This window comes from Harpia harpyja, chromosome 1 (genome assembly GCF_026419915.1).
Source record: "Harpia harpyja isolate bHarHar1 chromosome 1, bHarHar1 primary haplotype, whole genome shotgun sequence".
In the NCBI taxonomy this organism is placed as follows: Eukaryota; Metazoa; Chordata; class Aves; order Accipitriformes; family Accipitridae; genus Harpia; species Harpia harpyja.
Window position 1 is genome coordinate 71,946,766 of NC_068940.1, and position 17,984 is coordinate 71,964,749.

Consider the following 17,984-nt stretch of genomic DNA (forward strand, 5'->3'; position numbering starts at 1 on the left):
GTCGCCGTTGCCCTGCGAGGTGGTGACCGGCCGGGGTGGCGCTGCGAGTAATGGCGGTGGCGAGGGGGAGGGGTAAAATGGCGGCGCCGAGACTCGCTTGTGCGTCAGGCTGCGAGGATCGCTCCGAGGGCGAGAAAGCGAGTAAGGCGGAGGGGGGGGCAGTAGGGGCTGCGAGGCGGGCAGGCAGCTATAGTCGTCTGGTATCTGCGGGGGCGGAAAAGAGCGCTTGCAACGTCTTCCTGGTACGGTGTGTGTAGGTGCACACTAGAAGCGGCTTGCAGCACTTGGTTACAGTTTAGCCCGAGGACCCGGGTGTTATTTATCTTTTTTTTTTCATCTGGGGTCGGTGCTTCCAGAAGCTATTTCCTTCCCGCCGCATCGCTGTCCTTGGAGGCTCGGCTGCTTCTGGGCGCCATTTTCCCCTTCTGGCTGCGGGGGCCCCTGTTTTCCTGATATCCGCCACATGGCGGAGCCGGCTCGGTAACCGCTTAGCTCCTGATAACATCAGGCGGCGGGGGAAGGGGGAGTACCAGGCTGTTGGATTGCAAAGCTCTGTAGAACGTATAGGGGCTAGCGGGGGGGGGCGGGGAGCGGCGGAGAGAAGCGTCTTTCTAGTTTGGGACCAGTAAACGCAGCTTTGCTTTTGGCAGGCCTAGCCATTGTAGTTCAGAGCTTCCACTCGTCTATGTTAACCATTTTTGTTACTCGGGTTCTTAACTCTGCAGAAGTCTGCGGTCAGCTTGGAGTATTTGTGCACGCATTATTGCTATGTGAAACACATTTCCTTGCTTTAATGATGAATTTTCCAGCAAAAGCTCCGCATTTCCCAGTCCTTCGAAGCGTTGCTTTAAGCCTGTGAAGGAAGGTTTAAAATAAGCACTAATGAAGATTCGACAGAGTTCACAAAGAGATCCTCTCGCACTCTGTTCCTGCCACAGAGTGTAGTAGTATGGAAACCTTAAAAGAGGTTTTTCTTCCAGCTTTTATATCGTGGGCCTTGGTGGGGGTGGGCTGTATGGGGGGCGGGGTTTAGCACATGAGGATTTTTATCAAGATTCTGAGAGGGACTGGAGTGATAATGATCTTTATCATACATTTTGCAGTTTCAGCATAAACTTCAGAGGGTCAGAACTCTCTGGACCCTGGTGGGAGGTTGATGCTAGACTAACCAGAGCTTCTTAAAACTAACATTTAAAACACATAGTCTTTCTACATCCAGAGGCTGTGTATCTATTAGTGGAACAACACGTTTATGATCTCTTCACACAGCCGTTTTAACTAAAGAACTGGTAGGGAATTTTGTTATTGCCATGTCCTGATGTGTGTGGTGCCCAGATGTTGTTCTGGGTAGGGCATGTACTGCATGACACTTACTATATGGTAGATTATAGTTTCTAAGAATTTATACATTTTTCAAGTGTGTTGTTAATTCTGTTTAATGTTTATTAATAGTGTGGTATATGTTTGTCCTTTAAAAAACAAATGCAGTTGTTACAGCTGATAGATCCCATTCTTTCCATTTACATGTTTATACCTGTTTTCAAAGGTAAACCTAACACTTACTGGAAAAATCGTACATGTCTACTAAATTTGCTTGATTCTCTTATTTTTATAAGACTATAAACATGTATTATTAGGCAGGCAATAATCGATTATATAGGAAAAAGTGTCTTTTGTGGGCATATGAAACTGTAGCAAGTAGTCCCTAATTTTCAAGCAGCAGAACTGAAGTAATTTGAAGGGAGGCTTTTTTTTTGCAGTATCGTTGCTTAAAATGATTTCTTGCTAGCCTACTCAAATTATAAATAATAGTATGACTTGCAGCATATTACTTTTTAGCCCAAGTCTAGTGTGCAGCATCCTTTCCTTTATTCCTTTTAAGAGATGAGGTGAAACAAAATTTGACCTAACGTGGGTCTGCTGCTTTTAAACTCTTGTGTCTAATTTTGCCTGTCTGTACGAGGAGGAGACAGTACTAGCTTCCTTTGTGTTCCTTAGAAGAAAAAATACTAGATCTAATAGCAGATTCCAGGTGTTTTCTAAGAGACATTTAAACTGATCATTCTCAAGTACAGTATTTATTGGGGGGGAAGTTTATTTTTCTAACGGTTGACTTCCTTGTCAGACTGCAGTATCTCAAGCTGGTAATAGGGTGATGCATTTTGAACAAATACTGATTCAGTACTACCTACAATAATTGTCTTGCTGTTACATGCATCTAGATCCAGGCCTGCCTTGGAGAACCTCAGAAAACATGTTCGTCTCCATGCAGATTGGCTTAATACTTTTAAAAGCATTTGTGCACTGAACTATTTTGCATATTTTCCAAATCTCATTGGTTGTCTTAATTTCCTTTTTACATTTATCTTAGTGTCAAGTGCATAGTTGGTCATGTTGTGTTTGTCAGTTACAGCTAACTATGCAGCGTTTGGTGTGTTTAAAACACAAAACCAAACAGCCAGGCAGATTTTCTTGATTTTTAAAATTAGTTAACAGCATAAAGCTTTTTAATGGTTGCAGTTTGACATACAAAACTGCAAAATTTATGATCTAGTGATGCTATTGTGTGTAGAAAATGACAATTATGATGCTTGCCTAGTATAAAAAGTTAGTATGAAAGTATTTTTAACTGGTAGAGGTTGGAAGATTGTCCTTCCTGCTTTGGTGTAATACTACATACAAAATAGTAAATGTAATGGGTTTTTTTAATTATGTACTAGTTCAGCAGAAATTCCTGCTGTGATGGCAAATGCAGTGATAATTTCTCTGAAAGGTAATAGAATGAAGTCTTACTGAAAGGATAATTTACATTAGTGGATACATATGTGAATATGTGTTATTCACATTTATGTTTTAAAGGGAATCGAGTTTTGATAGTGCTGCTGTTGAGGGTGGATAGGTTTACCACTGATTCCAACGGTGCAGGATCCCAGTTTAATTTTACGGATGCTACAGCTTTCATTCATTTTAATAATTAATGAGAAAATATGAATCGACGACCAATTTTAGAACATGTTCGGCTGTGTCTTCATTTATTTTTCTTTTTAATGCCTTGCGTAAATAGCACGATAGTATCCGTGTACAACAATTTGAGCCAGAATGATTTTTAAAAATAAATGCCATCTGGAGTAGAATCAGACAGTCTGAATGAATTCATGTTACCTGTAATGAGAACTTTTGGTTTTGTTTTTATTTTCCTTTTCTTTAAAAAGCATATCCTAAAAATCTTTTAGAGGGCTATTCTGGAAGTCTTTTGAATGTGGTCCCTTTTTTTAAATATTTGGAGGGAGAGATGGGAAGAAGCACATTATTAAAAACTATCGTAAAAGTGGACCCACAGAATGGCATAAATTGCTTAATTTCTTCAGTAGTGGTAGAACATTTAGAAGAACCAAGCCTAATTTTAAAAAATATGTCTTACTGAAAGTTTTTGACATTTAAGAAAATCTTCCTTAGTGTCTAATTATGCTGATGCAAATGGGGTATTGTTAATTATATTAATGTAATCTTCTTTTCTGTGATAGAGGGAAAAGGAGCAGTTCCGCAAACTGTTCATTGGTGGCTTAAGCTTTGAAACAACAGAGGAAAGCTTGAGAAGTTATTATGAGCAATGGGGAAAGCTTACAGACTGTGTGGTAAGTTTGGCATACTAATGCGCAACGATTGCATAGAATGTTTAGAAATTTTAAAAGTGGGGAGTTAGTTTTCTGGATAGCTTAAGGAAAAGATAGAATATTAAATTTTTTTAAGTGTACAGTTGGTCGGTTTATACATAATTCAGTCCATTGAAGCTATGCACAGATTCTCTCTTGCAAACTGTTGATAGAGTTAGGGAGCATTCACAATCTGTTTCCTGTAAAATCTCCCAGATTATCTCTAACCACTGGTTTCAACAGTTTAAAATTAACTTGGGCGTCATTGGCTGAAGTGCATTAGGGAGTGCTTACACAGAGCACTATTACATGTGTGTAATTGGTAACCTTTGGCAGAAAGCTGATGTCATGGTAAGCAGCCTCAACAAAGCTGGAAAAGGATGTCTTTCTGTGTGATGTTTTCATAGAATCGTTTAGGTTGGAAAAGACCCTTAAAATCATTGAATCAACCATAAAACTAACACTGCCAAGTCCACCTCTAAACCATGTCCTTAAGCGCCACGTCTATACATGTTTTAAATACCTCCAGGGATGGTGACTCTTGCAGAAGTTCCTCCACTGAATTTGTTTTGGGAGCAGTAAATACGTATTTCATAACACAGATTTAAAGTCTGTAGTCTTCAGAAAGCTTAAAAGAAAGTATATGTTTTATTTTTTTGAGAAGACAAACATAAACATACGTTGTTGATACAGCGGCATTTCTGAGTTACAGGTAGAGTCTTGGAGGACAGCAATGGTTTGCATTTCTGTGCCAAGCAGTGCCATTCATGTACTTAATCAGCACAGCCTGCTACTTTATTATAATTGTGTTTTGAAATCAAATCAAGGAAAATGTAAATGAAGTTGACATGTTTTCTCCAAATGTTGTTAGTGTTACGCTTAATATGAGAGAAGTAGAAATGGTTTAAACGTGTTTATTGTTTTTAGGTAATGAGGGATCCTGCAAGCAAAAGATCAAGGGGGTTTGGTTTTGTAACATTCTCCTCCATGGCTGAAGTTGATGCAGCTATGGCTGCAAGACCTCACACAATTGATGGAAGGGTGGTTGAGCCCAAGAGAGCTGTGGCTAGAGAGGTAAGGATGGCTTTGAAAGCAGATACTGTTCATGCTTTGAAAAAGGAATCTCTGTCTTGGTCAGACAGTTACGCTTTGTTATTGTTTAAAATTGCCTGGATTTAAATTCTCTAGGTAAAAGGCTGTAGTTGGGGCACTATTTCCCATACTTTCAGTCTGTTAAATGACACTTACATAAATGTCTATTATTACAGTGAATTATTAAGTTATTCTGGATGAGAATCATGTCTGCAAGGGACGCAACTGGGGTCTGAAAGTAATGTTAGCGAAACCATGTTGAATGCCTGTAATTATGCAAATTCCAAACTAACTCTTCTCTGGAATGGTTACTGTAACTAAACCTCAAATTAATACACTCCTGTTAATCTCTCTTGACTCTATTCCAAGATTTTTGGGGGTATTTATGAAAGATATATAACGTGACTAAAAATAGGGAATGTAGTAGGGATGCTTCTTTCTTTCCAGTGGTGGTATATAAAATCATCTTAGCACTGCTCTAGTTTTAGCCCCAGGCATATTTGGTTTTTAAGTGTCAGGGTACAAATTAGGTGTGTGCACAGGAATGCCATGCACCTGTAAACTTTTCAGTCAGGTTACTGTGGCACAGAGGTACTTGAGGAACAAGTGCAGATTCTAGGTGACTTCTGTTTACCACGTTGTGGGAGCTCTGGGAGGGTTTACCAGCTTAAGGTTGGACTCAGGTGTTTAATGTATTTGGACTGATGAACTGGAATTGAATGAGCTGTCCCAGAGGGGGAGTCAAGGGAAATGGAAATTGTAACGACTGGTACCCCTGTTAGCTAGCCCAGTTTTCTTTCCATTCTCTGCAGAATGCAGGGTTGGTTAGCAGTTGGAAAAAGGTAATTAAAGCAGCATACGTGCATACTGTTTATACTCAAAAGCTATTGCTAAGCTTTAGGAGTAAGTCATTCTTACCTAGTGCACCAGTGTGGATATCATGCCCAAAGGGTAAAAATAACCCATGAGTGTGAGGAGTTGTCTTAATATTTTGAATAGGAGTTAAAATGCATAGCTGTGGATTTGCTGAGGTTGAATGACCTTTGCTGTTGATAGGAGTGGAATGTGGGTTTCACTGCTGTTGGGGAAATGGGGAGAGGAAGCTGACACATCTTTGTTTCAATTACAAAAATCGTGCTCTAGTTTAAGTTATTAAATACTTCCAGTTCTTTCAAACAGTTGATCTTACGTTTTCTCTAAATCCGTTTAAAGGCTTTTTATTTACTTTTATGCATTTAATAGGACTTTTATCTGTATCTTTTTCAGTGCTTTTAAGGCTTTGACATAAAGGGGGGGAGGAAAAACATCCCAATTACCCCATGTTACTTCTGTCCCAGAAGGCCCCCCAAGCAAGTTTGCAGGGACATACATTATAAGAGTGCTATCTCAGTGCTTGAAAAATCTTAGTTTATCTGTATTCCATTCCTGAAATCCTGGCAAAATAGTGGGTTATGAAGTTGTTTTTCTTTGGTAATTTAAAGGATTTTTTTTAACAGGAATCTGGAAAACCTGGTGCTCATGTTACTGTGAAAAAACTATTTGTTGGTGGTATTAAGGAGGACACTGAAGAGCACCACCTTCGTGACTACTTTGAGGAATATGGAAAAATTGACACTATTGAAATCATTACTGACAGACAGTCTGGTAAAAAGAGAGGGTTTGGATTTGTTACATTTGATGACCATGATCCTGTGGATAAAATTGTATGTAAGTAAGCTTCATTTCACTCTTTCATTTGATAGTGTTAATCCTTGCAGTTATGGTAATTGTGTAAAGCTAAAATTAAACTAAAGAGATAATGGGATTAGTTATGTGCATGAATATTTGCTACATTGTACTTTTGGTGAATTGTGTGGGAACATGTATTTTAAATTTAAGTTTGGGCTTCTTTGCTTAAAAATCATATGGTTTGGGTTTTTTAAATGATTGAGAATATGCGTGGAATAATTTGGAAATCACTTTGATTTTTGGAAGCCTGATATTCTTATTACCATCAGCATTTAAGTACTGATCTGGCATCTTACTTGATGTTGTTACAGTGCAGAAGTATCACACCATTAATGGCCATAATGCAGAAGTAAGGAAAGCTCTCTCTAGACAGGAAATGCAGGAGGTTCAAAATTCAAGGAGTGGGAGAGGAGGTATGTACAAGTAATGGTTAATGGTTTGTGGTTGATTTTTGTGTTCACTTTCCATGACCTCACTGCTTATAAATGTTAAACTGCCACAGGGAACTTCGGTTTTGGTGATGCACGTGGAGGTGGTGGCAACTTTGGTCCAGGACCTGGCAGCAATTTCAGAGGGGGAGCTGGTAAGACAGGCATGTTTGTAGCGTTACTTTTTTTTTCCTTATTTATACTATCTTTCTGGTTCTGGATAACTTTGTAAGCTACTGCTGTTTAATTTAAATTATAATTAAAATAAACTGTAATAGCAGTTACAGAATTTTTTTGAAAAATAACTTGCAAACCACTTCTGTAGTACAGAAATTGATTATGTGGATATTCAGTAAAATGAAGTTGTTTTGGTTTGGTTTGGTTTTTTTAAGGATTTTATTAAAAGCCAAAATTAACCTAAACTTAGTAATTTTGTTAAGGAATTCAGAAATTTCTCCTCTGTAATTCTATGCAACACTTGCCTGACCTTTACAGTGGAAGGGCTATGTCCAAAATTAAAACTGGGTGTCTTACAAATGCAAGAAAAGAGAGGATGTAGAGCAATGATTGGATGTGTTATTTCACATAATATTTTTCTGAATTCAGATGTATGTGTGCTTAATCAATAATCTCTTGAGATTTGGTCTTTAAGATCGTAGGGGTTTGAGAATTCAGTTAGTTTGCTACAGGTGAATTGAAATACTTCTGGTTTTTTTTCTCCAACAGATGGATATGGAAGTGGCCGCGGATTTGGTGATGGGTATAACGGATATGGTGGAGGACCTGGAGGTTAGTTTACTTTTTCAGTGGTGGTGGTTGTTTTTCTGTCACTGAGAAACATTTTTACATTCACTTACCGTTTGTAAAAAATTGATATTAATTGCCAAAGCCATTTCGTTGGCTTTAAGAAGCACACGTGGCTGTTGGCTCATGTTATACTTCTACATGGCAAATTGTATGGTTACTTCTTGGACAGCAATGCCCTTTTCTTTAGAACAGCAGTGTTTCTTAAATTTCCTGAAAAATCAAGATGTAAATTAAGCCTTTTAATTGAAGCTTTTAGGCAGTCTGACTGGTGGGTTTTGGTTGCAACTAAATTGAAAAATATGCTCTGATCCTGTATAATTTGGTTGCCTTATACACCGAAAAGTTTATTTTAAAAGGATTATATTGTCATAGGTGGCAACTTTGGTGGCAGTCCTGGTTACGGAGGAGGAAGAGGAGGATATGGTGGAGGAGGACCTGGATATGGCAACCAGGGTGGGGGCTATGGAGGTGGCTATGACAACTATGGAGGAGGTAACCTACTGGCTTGAAATGGCCAAGCATTTCAGTTGCAAATTAGTGCAAGTCATTTGAGATTTTGGGGCAGGGGAGGTATGTGTTTGTAAATGTTGTATAAGGAAGCTCTTGTTTTCGAAATAGTAAGAAATAGTGTGAAAAAGCAGTTTGTTGCATACAGTGCTGGAATACCTGTGTGATTTTGTACTTTATTTAAAATTCTAATAATGACATAACTTGGTGAGTGCCATATGCATTTTAGCTCATCTAGGTATTTCTCCACTTTTGTATTGATAATGCAGGCAATTACGGAAGTGGAAACTATAATGATTTTGGAAACTACAACCAACAACCTTCAAATTATGGTCCAATGAAAAGTGGAAATTTTGGTGGCAGCAGGAACATGGGGGGACCATATGGTGGAGGTATTGTATATGTCCTGACCTGCCTTGGAGCCAGAGTGGGTGGGCTTTAGTCTTTTGGGGAGGTGGAAGGGAAGATGGGACAAGGGGTAACTGTTTTGAACTAAAAGAGGGTAGATTAAGGTTAGATATAAGGAAGAAATTCTTTACAATGAGGGTGGTGAGGCATGGGAACAGGTTGCCCAGAGAAGTTGTGGATGCCCCCATCCCTGGAAGAAGTGTTCAAGGTCAGGTTGGATGGGGCTTTGGGCAACCTTATGTAGTGAAAGATATCCCTGCCCGTGGCAGGGGGTTGGAACTAGATGACCTTTAAAGGTCCCTTCCAACCCAAACCATTCTATGATTCTAAGAGTGATACATGGAAATTGGTAACTCCTGCAGTAGATGGACTGCAGTGCCCATGTTCTTTCTGCAAGTTGGATACAATTTCGCATCTTGAAACTGTAAAGCTTGTCTTGGGGAAAATTATTATTACTGTTTTTTAAAAAGATAATGACAAGATATTAACTTTTTCCAGAATATTATGAAATGTTTTGCAGTTTCCAGTCAGTGAAGATATCAGCTTTGTAGAGTGTCTAGTGAATGTCCACTAAGCTTGCTGGGATTTCTTTTTTTCCCCCTCGTTGTAGTGTCACTTTTTTCTGACGCTTTCTGTTGTTGTCTAAATGTTGTTTAATATGGCATGTAAAGCTTGTGACACGGAAACTGAAACAGGAAGTCCTTTCATGTAAGGTTTAGCATGCAGATAAAGTTAGCCCTCGCAGGCTCAAGACAGTACAGTGCATCAAATTACATGTGACACTGTTGATTGAATCTTCTAAGATTTCAGCATGTAGTCCTTGTGGCAGTTCTTGGAGGTTATTTAGAGGAAGGCAGTGAAATGTTAAAATCTTTGTTGTATATGCCGTCTCTGGAAGTAAAGGAGATGTTAATCTTCATACAGAATCAAAAGCATTCCTAGATTTAAAAAGTGTACTGATGTAACTGTTCTGTTTGTTGTTTTTCTGCAACTGCAGGAAACTATGGTCCAGGGGGCAGTGGAGGAAGTGGTGGATATGGAGGGAGGAGCCGTTATTGAGTTTCTGCAAGCATGCCATGGGTAAGTATGTTTATAAGTGTTAAAATTGCAGTGATTCTTGAGAGTAGCTGCAGGAGTTAAAAGCTTTTTAGGATCATATTATCTTTCCTTTAAAAAATGGTTAGATGAATAATTTCATAACCTATTTTTTTACTCTTTACTTCTGTTGAAACAGGCTTCACTGTATAAATAGGAGAGGATGAGAGCCCAGAGGTAACAGAACAGCTTCAGGTTATCGAAATAACAATGTTAAGGAAACACTTATCTCAGTCATGCATAAATATGCAGTGATATGGCAGAAGACACCAGAGCAGATGCAGAGAGCCATTTTGTGAATGGATTTGGATTATTTAATAACATTACCTTACTGTGGAGGAAGGATTGTAAAAATGCCTTTGAGACAGTTTCTTAGCTTTTTAATTGTTGTTTCTTTCTAGTGGTCTTTGTAAGTGTAGAAGCATTCCTTTGATAATGTTAAATTTGTAAGTTTCAGGTGACATGTGAAACCTTTTTTAAGATTTTTCTCAAAGTTTTGAAAAGCTATTAGCCAGGATCATGGTGTAATAAGACATAACGTTTTCCTTTTAAAAATTTAAGTGCGTGTGTAGAGTTAAGAAGCTGTTGTACATTTATGATTTAATAAAATAATTCTAAAGGAAATATTGTGTAATTTTAGATTTTTTTTTAATACTGTAAAATAAGGCAAGGAGTGGGTAGTATAAGGTCCCACAAATAATATAAAGCTATTGTTGTACATGTAAAATTAAATGCTGGTCAGAAAAAAGTATGTTGTCTGTAAATGATCAGGTTTAAAATATCTAGATAACTTAAGGGATATCTCTGCAAGGAGAAACACCTTTTTAGATCTTTTAGATGCTGCTTCTTCAATGGCAAGGAAAGGAAATATCCCCAGCGAGGTACTCTTCCAGGGACACAGGTCTAGTACAAGAGAACTCTTGAAAACGTCACTAAGTTCAGCCAGTCTTAAAAAGCTGCGCTGTATTTCTGCAAAGCTTTAACTACAGTAGTTTATAAGGATGCCAACGAAGGCTGAGGGTGTAGAGCAAAATAGTTCTAAGCTTCAGTTAAACTTCTTTAGGTAAGATCTTATTTACTTTTCCTTTCTTAATGTTCCAAAACCAAGAAACTAATATTGTATGACAGTATTCTTTCAGTATAGTGAATATCATTATGTAGTTTAACATAGCAATGCATTGAGTTAACAATTACCAATTTAAAAGAAATTTGTGAATCCTGTTTTCTTGTATTATTAAATTTTTTACAAACAAATTTTTGTTAATTTCAGCTACTTAACATATTTTTTTCCTACTGGAATCTAGCTATGATATGAACCCTGGACAAGCATAGACTGCTGCCACTGTACACTGCTACAGTTGAACAAATGAGACCTGCAAGTGTCCATTAGTAAAGCTTTGCAAGGGTTCCATCCCTGGTGTTGGTAGTTAAAATGGTAGGTCACAAGTTAATTAAATCATACAACTTTATTTTTGCATCCTGCAACATTTTATTTTTTCTTGGGAGTCTATGCATTATGGTGGTTGCAAGGTAATGCAATGAAGGTAGTTCTGTGCTGTTGAAAATGAACTATGTTGTTATGTGTCTTGTCTACTGTAATCTATTTTATATAACACATTTCATCCTGAAGGTTCCCAAGTAACTGTAGACTGTTTACGTGTAAGGAAAAAAATTGCACCACAGAATACATCTGCCTCTGTGAAGGAATGTGTCGTCCATTCTTTTAACAACTGCATAAGCAGTTCTTTAGGAGGGCAAGTGAAAACTTCAACTGAAACTGCAGGTGGTATTTCATAAGTGTATAATGTAATTATGTAAATTGGAATTTGGCTAGAATGTTGAGGTTTCCACCATTTTTTATAGTTCTTGCAGCTAATAAACCTTAGTGCCAAATTCAGTCAGCCTTACTCTCACTGCATTGAATGTTTGCACCTCAAATTAATGAAAATTCATCAAGTAATGAGTTTCTCAGAGTAAGGGTGGCATACCCTACTAGATTTGGTTTTTAAATAAAAATCAACAAAACCCACCAAAAAAAAGCAACCAAAAAAAAGCCCTAACTTCAAAGTTCCACTGCCTTTAAAAGGCTACCCACTGAAGAACGTGGACTCAGCTAACAGAAGTCCTGTTCCTTTTGTGTTAGACACACCAGTGAACTGCTTATACTTTTTTTTTTTAAAATGGCTGAAGTTCCCCTATTGGTAATTTGGTTTAGACATATGTGATAAACATCTTCAGATACACTTTTTTTTTCTTTGGCAGGAAGGTGCCATGCTGCAGGTAACTAATGAAGAAGTGGTCAACCACAGAAACGCTTCAAGAAATAAGAAATTCTGTATCATCAGAAAATAGTTGTTTTTGCTGCCTTCATTAAAAATCTAGAGGTTAAATGAATACTGATAAAACATCACAATTAGTACAGCTCCCTGTAATGCTGGGTTTTTTAAATTACAGTAATAATGTCTTGTAAACCTTTCGAATAAAATTAAGATTCGTTAGGAGAAACAAATCACTAATGTTAAAATAGCAACCATTCTGTGAGTAGAAAGTTTAACTACATATTTTTATAACTTTCATAGCTTTAAAATAAAGTATTTTTTATACCAAAGTAGTTCTAGTGTAATGCTTAATAAAACTTAGTGTGTGTCTAACATTAAATAATGTTTATGTGCAGCTTTTAGACCCTTTCATGATTTGAAACATTCAATTTTGAGGTGGATTTAAAACAAAGTCAACTTGGCAAGTGCATTCACAGAACTTGTATCTCTGACCATAGGCATCTGTTCTCTGTTGGGAGAAACAGTGCTACAAATTAAAAATGCTGATCTCTTTGCTGTTGGACACAATTGCTTTAAAATAGCTTTTTGACTGTGTTTTATATCACTTTATAAAAATATCTCCTCCTTTCCTGTTAATGAAACTAACCACTTAAGACAGTTTGTCAAAATGTGATAGGACAATAGCTTTATCCTTTCCACCTGTAAAGAGTTTTTAGCATCAAGAGAGAAAGACTTGAATGGAATGTAGAGTTCCTGCTGTACCAGAACTGCGTACTGATAGCTGCATCTTCTGGGGAAAAAAAACCAAACAAAACAACAACAACAAAAACCAACCCCAAAAAACTGCACAACCCCCCTCCCCCCAGAAACAAAAACCCACCAAACCAAACTCCAAGCGTGAGCTTGGGAAAGCTTCAGTTGGGAATGTATTTGAGGGAAGGTATCTTCAGTCTGTACTGTTTTAACCTGCTACCTACATACACAGTTTATTCTAAACTTGAAATTTTTATGTTCAGCTTTGGCAGAATCATAGTGTCTTTAACCTTCTTTATATGATTCAATATTATTTAAGGGTTCACATATGATTTTTTTTTTTTTTTCCTGTTTCTCAAGTTAAACTTTGAAATATTTGCATAGGTAACCAGTGGGCTGCATCGGAAGCAGAAAATGAAGATGGCGCAAAATCTGCTTTACTTTCTTCTTTCCAACAGAATGAGTTGACCAGCTGATCAGGAATTTGCCTTCTTCCCTGTAACTTAGATTTAGTTGATGGAAGTTTTTCTTTACAGTTGCCAAGTCCACATTCATGTGACATAAAAAAAAAAAAGCACTTCAAAGGGAAATAATTCTTCTCTTTTTCTGTTTGAGATACTTACGCTCTTTCAGTAGTTTTACAACAAGGTTTAAAATTTACTTGAATTAAGTACATTATATTTTCCATAATGAGGATGTTTTAACTTTGATCTACTGGTGATGGGGCAAGGGAATGTATAGGCAACAGCAGTATGCAAAAACTGAATTACTGGATATTTAAAAGTTTTGAAAGCTTGGATTATTTGAGTAAGTTTCTTGTTGTCTTACTGTTGAACTTTCATGACTTTTCTTTCTTGGTATGTTCTTAAGAATTAAAACAAGTGACAATCACGGTGTTTACTGATGAATTCAGTGAGAGAAGTCGCCGTTTTGAGTCAACCTGATACTGAAAGCTAGCAACTTTGAATAAAACAACAGTGTGTGGTCAATTACTGGTCCTCAATTTGTAGACAATGTATGCTTTTCATCTTTTAATTTCTAAGAAGTTGGGTTTTTGTCACTCCACAGACTTTGTTTTCAAAGTAAGGGTAACATTGCTGGTCAGTATGTTTCAGTGTACTGAGGGATCAGGTTGTCAGTACTAGGCCCAGCTTGCCCCCAGCAAACATTTTCTGCAGCCAACAGGGAAGAATGTGAAAGACAACATGACTTGTTGGTAACCGGTACGGGAGCAAAAAACTACAGTGTATGACTTGCATTTATGAAGTGGTGGCGAAGAGAAGTCAATACCAGGGTTCTGGCCACTCAGACTTTGTGTTCTCCTGTGTTACTTACAAAGAAAGTTGAATTTTATTCACTTCTATTACTTGTGCTTCAGGTGCTGAAAATTGTTTAGGAGAATGTGAAAAATTGCTCTTAATGCTGTAAAATGAGCAGGAATTTAACTTTGTTGTTTGTGGAGAAGAAGATTGCATTCTTTTAATTCTATGATGAATGTACATACTACCTTGGGGATGAAATCATACTACTTCTGGGGAAGAAAAAAGCCCCAAAAACGTAGATCTGAATTTTGAAGGAGCTGTCAGCTGAGTGAGTTGGCAGCTTGACCACATTTGTGAAAGGATGATTTGCCAAGAACATACTGGAACAGTACATCCCTTGTAGCTTTAGGGTTTCGGTTTGTTTTCAAAGCAGAGTGCATGATGCAAGTGAAATCCTGTAGTAGTGCTGTTAATTTTTTTTTTTTTCCTCCTAAGGGAGATGCCAGGTTCTCTTCTCATTTATACAGCGATACTGGTAGGAATGCATAGGAGTGTAACATGGAAGGCTTTTCCTGCGTAACGGATCTATTTTGCCAGAGGTCATACTGTCCCTTTTAACAGTTGTGTTCTTGCTTTGCAGCTAGTGTTGATCTGCATTTCAGCAGAAGTTTCAGTGTTGTCCGAAGTTATTCCAGTTAAGGTAGCAAGAATTGGTTTATTTATCAACAGTAAAAGTAACCAGTGTTTAACGTTAAATGGCTGTGTGACTTGCCTGACAGTGCTATCTATGAGCATACTAGGTCAACAGTGTTTGGGGATCATGTAGTTTACAAACTGGCTTGTGTGACCTTCCATGCTGTGCTTCATTGTATGAACAAGGTGACTGTGGGCAAGTCCTAGAAAATGGCTGTTCCCCCTAAGTTCTCACCAACACATGATTCCTACACCCCCCACTTCCTCTTCTTTGGTCTGTTCTTTCTTGGTCCTTTTTTGGGCATTCTTTTGCGAAAATCAGTGGCTGATTTAACGGGGTTCTGGTAGCTGTGTAGCAGGTATGAAGTTGCAGTGCCTTTATGAGGTACGCTACGGTAATAAGACTTCACATGGTTATGTGTCATCTCTATTTGGTTTATTTAATAAATAGTTTTTCACTAGAACCTGGTGCTGAGTGTCCTGTTGCCTCATTTATAGGCCTCTACCTACTCTATCCTGAAGATTCTCATCGGAACCATACTTGTGACTCCCGTAAGATACAAATGTAGCGTGTGTATTTTGGGATGAATACTGAGCTGTTAAAACTGACAAACTGATCTTGATGGAAGTTGCTTTGTCCTTTCTTTCCTCTTCAAAGTTTGTTACTCTGGTTACCCCATCTAAAACTAGATTGTAAGCTCATGAGCAGGAACAGTCTTACCTTGTAAAATTTCACTTCTGTAAAAAGCCAAGTCTGTTGAATAAAACCAGAACATGAAGCTAAAGCTGCACTTGAGTGCAGTACTGTTAGTGGTCATTTGAAGCATGTGTAGTATTGCAGCAGTATGCCATGTCTCTTCTGTGAGGGTTTACTTGTGGTATGCCTGTATGTGAGTGTTGAGCCTTACATGTCATAAACAACACTTAGGATACTGCATTCTAATGAAGTAATAAACTTGGGTTCGTTTCGAATGGATGCTTCTCTAGAAGAGGTATGGATCTAAGAGCAGGTAGCAGCTCATCCTGTTACGGAGTGCCTATGCGTCTTACTACCAGGAACAATGGAGAAGGTAATCTGCTTGTTATTTCCCCACCACCTGGTGTTTTTTCAGTCTGACCTTTTCTAAACTCTTGCAGATAGCCTCTTGCTTTTCATTATTAATGTAGCAAAAATGCAGTTTACCACTCAAATGTTATGGACTACTTAATAGCTTTACTATGGGAACAGTATTTTAATGATAACTCCCACATTGGTATTTCCAGTTTTTTGTTGCTGTATCAATAACTAAATGTACAATCCTCAGCTTTGCAGTTTCCTAGTGGTATAACAAGTCTTAAAAGTGTTTTCATTGTTCCTTCTTCAGAGAGATGCTTTTCTCCATGTTAGTATTCAGTAAGGTAGGGTGCAGCCTCAATAGCTTTTTCTCTAGGCAGCCAGCTCCAGTAAGTGTGATACCACATCATGTTGTCTTAAACAACATGGTTCTGGTTTGTACACTTAGGATTTTCGTTTCTTGAAAGTTACGATAGTATAGTAAGAAAGCCAAGATAGATTTTAGTCAGGGGTTTCCCACCTTTTGCAATCATTTCTGTTACAAGTTTTCTCTAACAATGCTGTTTCCCTGAAGAGCTGCTTGAGCTTTGTACAGTGTCTCCTTTTTGTATATCAGTTGAAAATAGTGTGTAAGGCCATTATATGAAACATTAAAAGTAGCTTCGGAAACCCTTTCTCTTGGGAGGAAAGCTTGCTATAAAACCTGCTCTTCCCTTACCTGACTAGCCTAACTTTCACAAATAATTTGAGGATGTGAAAATGTAAGATATATCCAAGACCAAGCAGTGTTTGGGTTTGGGGGTTTTTGTTTTATTTCTTTAACCATGAGCTAGTCACAGAAAGGGAAGACAGTTCAAAAAGCATGAATAGTTTAGATGAAACTTAATGGCAGTTACTAAAATTGAAGAAACGGGACATCGTTCTGAATTCTGCCTACAGTTTTTCTTGTCTGTGGGTAGGTAGCTGAAGGTTTGAGAAAAGTACATAGTGCATCCAGACCTAATGTGCAGTGTCTGCGTCATCAGCACTGTTACAACACAGATTCCACCCAAAATTAGTAATTCACCTGAGAGGTTTTGTAGGGGTATAGTTGCTAGCTGAGTTCTCAGAAATTGAGATTCATACATAAACTTCTTAAAGAAGTAACAGTTGTTGAACAATAACAAAAGTAGGATTAGCTTAGGGCAGTTCATGATACTTTCCAGTTTGAAAACTTAGAGGTAATAGAATGGGGTTGGGGCTGATGTCTTCACTTTATATGGACCATCTGGAGTATGGTGCTTTCTATTAGGATTGCTCTCTGAAAGAGTTCCAACATACTATGAAAATAATAGGCATGTGCCAAAATTTAACCATGTAACTGTTACCCAGTTGGGTGTATGCTTTACTTCAGTAGTAGCTGGCTTTACAATCTGCAATGCTCACTTTCTACTGCTCCCAAAGGAGTGGACATCAGAAGGTTTAGCTTTTTTTTTTTTTTTCCTCTCCCTTCCCTTGTAGGACTGTAGAAGCTTGCATGGCAAGGCCCTAAACCAGAAATACTTGGGTTTCTGGTTTTATCAGTTATGGGCCAATGTAGTATCTATCAGAATTTGTGCACATGGGCCATGAAGTAGACTTAAGACCTGGTCCTGCAAAGGCTACATGCATAGACTTTAAAGTGCGTGTTATGTCATTTAATTAAGATTACCATCGTGCTGACTCAAATACACCACCACCACCCACCACCCCCCCCACCCCCCCCCCCCCGGAACTAGAAATAAAGTTCACAATTCATCACATGTATCTGTTACCAGTTGTATGTTTTGGTTGAAGTTCATGAACTAGTGATTAAATAAATTCCTTGTGAATACCAGTTATGATAGATAGGCTTCACACTGATGCTTAACCAACGGCAAGAAATTTTAGGGTCTCACTAATGAAAGTTTCTGCTATGAATTTACCCTATCAATCTGAGGCTGTGGCAAAACTGATAAATAACAGATGCACACATTTATTTAAATAAATCCTTTAATATGAAATGCAGAGTAAATTGTTCGAACTGGCTGATTTAATTATCGATAATTCAGTGTGTTTTGCACTCTGAGGCAGTGCTCCCTTTTTAGAAAATGCTACTTGATACCAGTTAACTTGTGTAAACACAAGTGCAAACAAACAACATGACTTACATGCTAATGGCATAGTTTATTTCTGAAAAAGGTATAATTTGGCATTTCAACTTGTCT

At 37.9% G+C, this 17,984-nt stretch overlaps 1 protein-coding gene across 8 annotated transcripts in view; it reads left to right on the forward strand.

Moving 5' to 3' along the window:
* Positions 1–15,490, forward strand: part of HNRNPA2B1 (heterogeneous nuclear ribonucleoprotein A2/B1) — a 17,579-nt gene extending 2,089 nt beyond the window's left edge. For 2 of the 8 annotated variants that reach the window (XM_052799627.1, XM_052799677.1), the window contains exons 2-11: positions 3,525–3,635; positions 4,581–4,727; positions 6,242–6,452; positions 6,785–6,886; positions 6,976–7,065; positions 7,628–7,690; positions 8,081–8,200; positions 8,485–8,607; positions 9,621–9,703; positions 9,858–10,342. In XM_052799627.1, coding sequence (XP_052655587.1) covers positions 3,525–3,635; positions 4,581–4,727; positions 6,242–6,452; positions 6,785–6,886; positions 6,976–7,065; positions 7,628–7,690; positions 8,081–8,200; positions 8,485–8,607; positions 9,621–9,682 — 1,029 coding nt within the window. In that variant the 3' untranslated portion in view covers positions 9,683–9,703; positions 9,858–10,342. Of the gene's footprint in view, positions 1–3,524; positions 3,636–4,580; positions 4,728–6,241; positions 6,453–6,784; positions 6,887–6,975; positions 7,066–7,627; positions 7,691–8,080; positions 8,201–8,484; positions 8,608–9,620; positions 9,704–9,857; positions 10,343–10,546; positions 10,973–11,022; positions 11,426–11,980 lie in introns of those variants that run through there. The other 6 variants (XR_008236967.1, XR_008236966.1, XM_052799644.1 and 3 more) reach the window with 6 other exon arrangements.
* Positions 15,491–17,984: the final 2,494 nt, after the last annotated feature.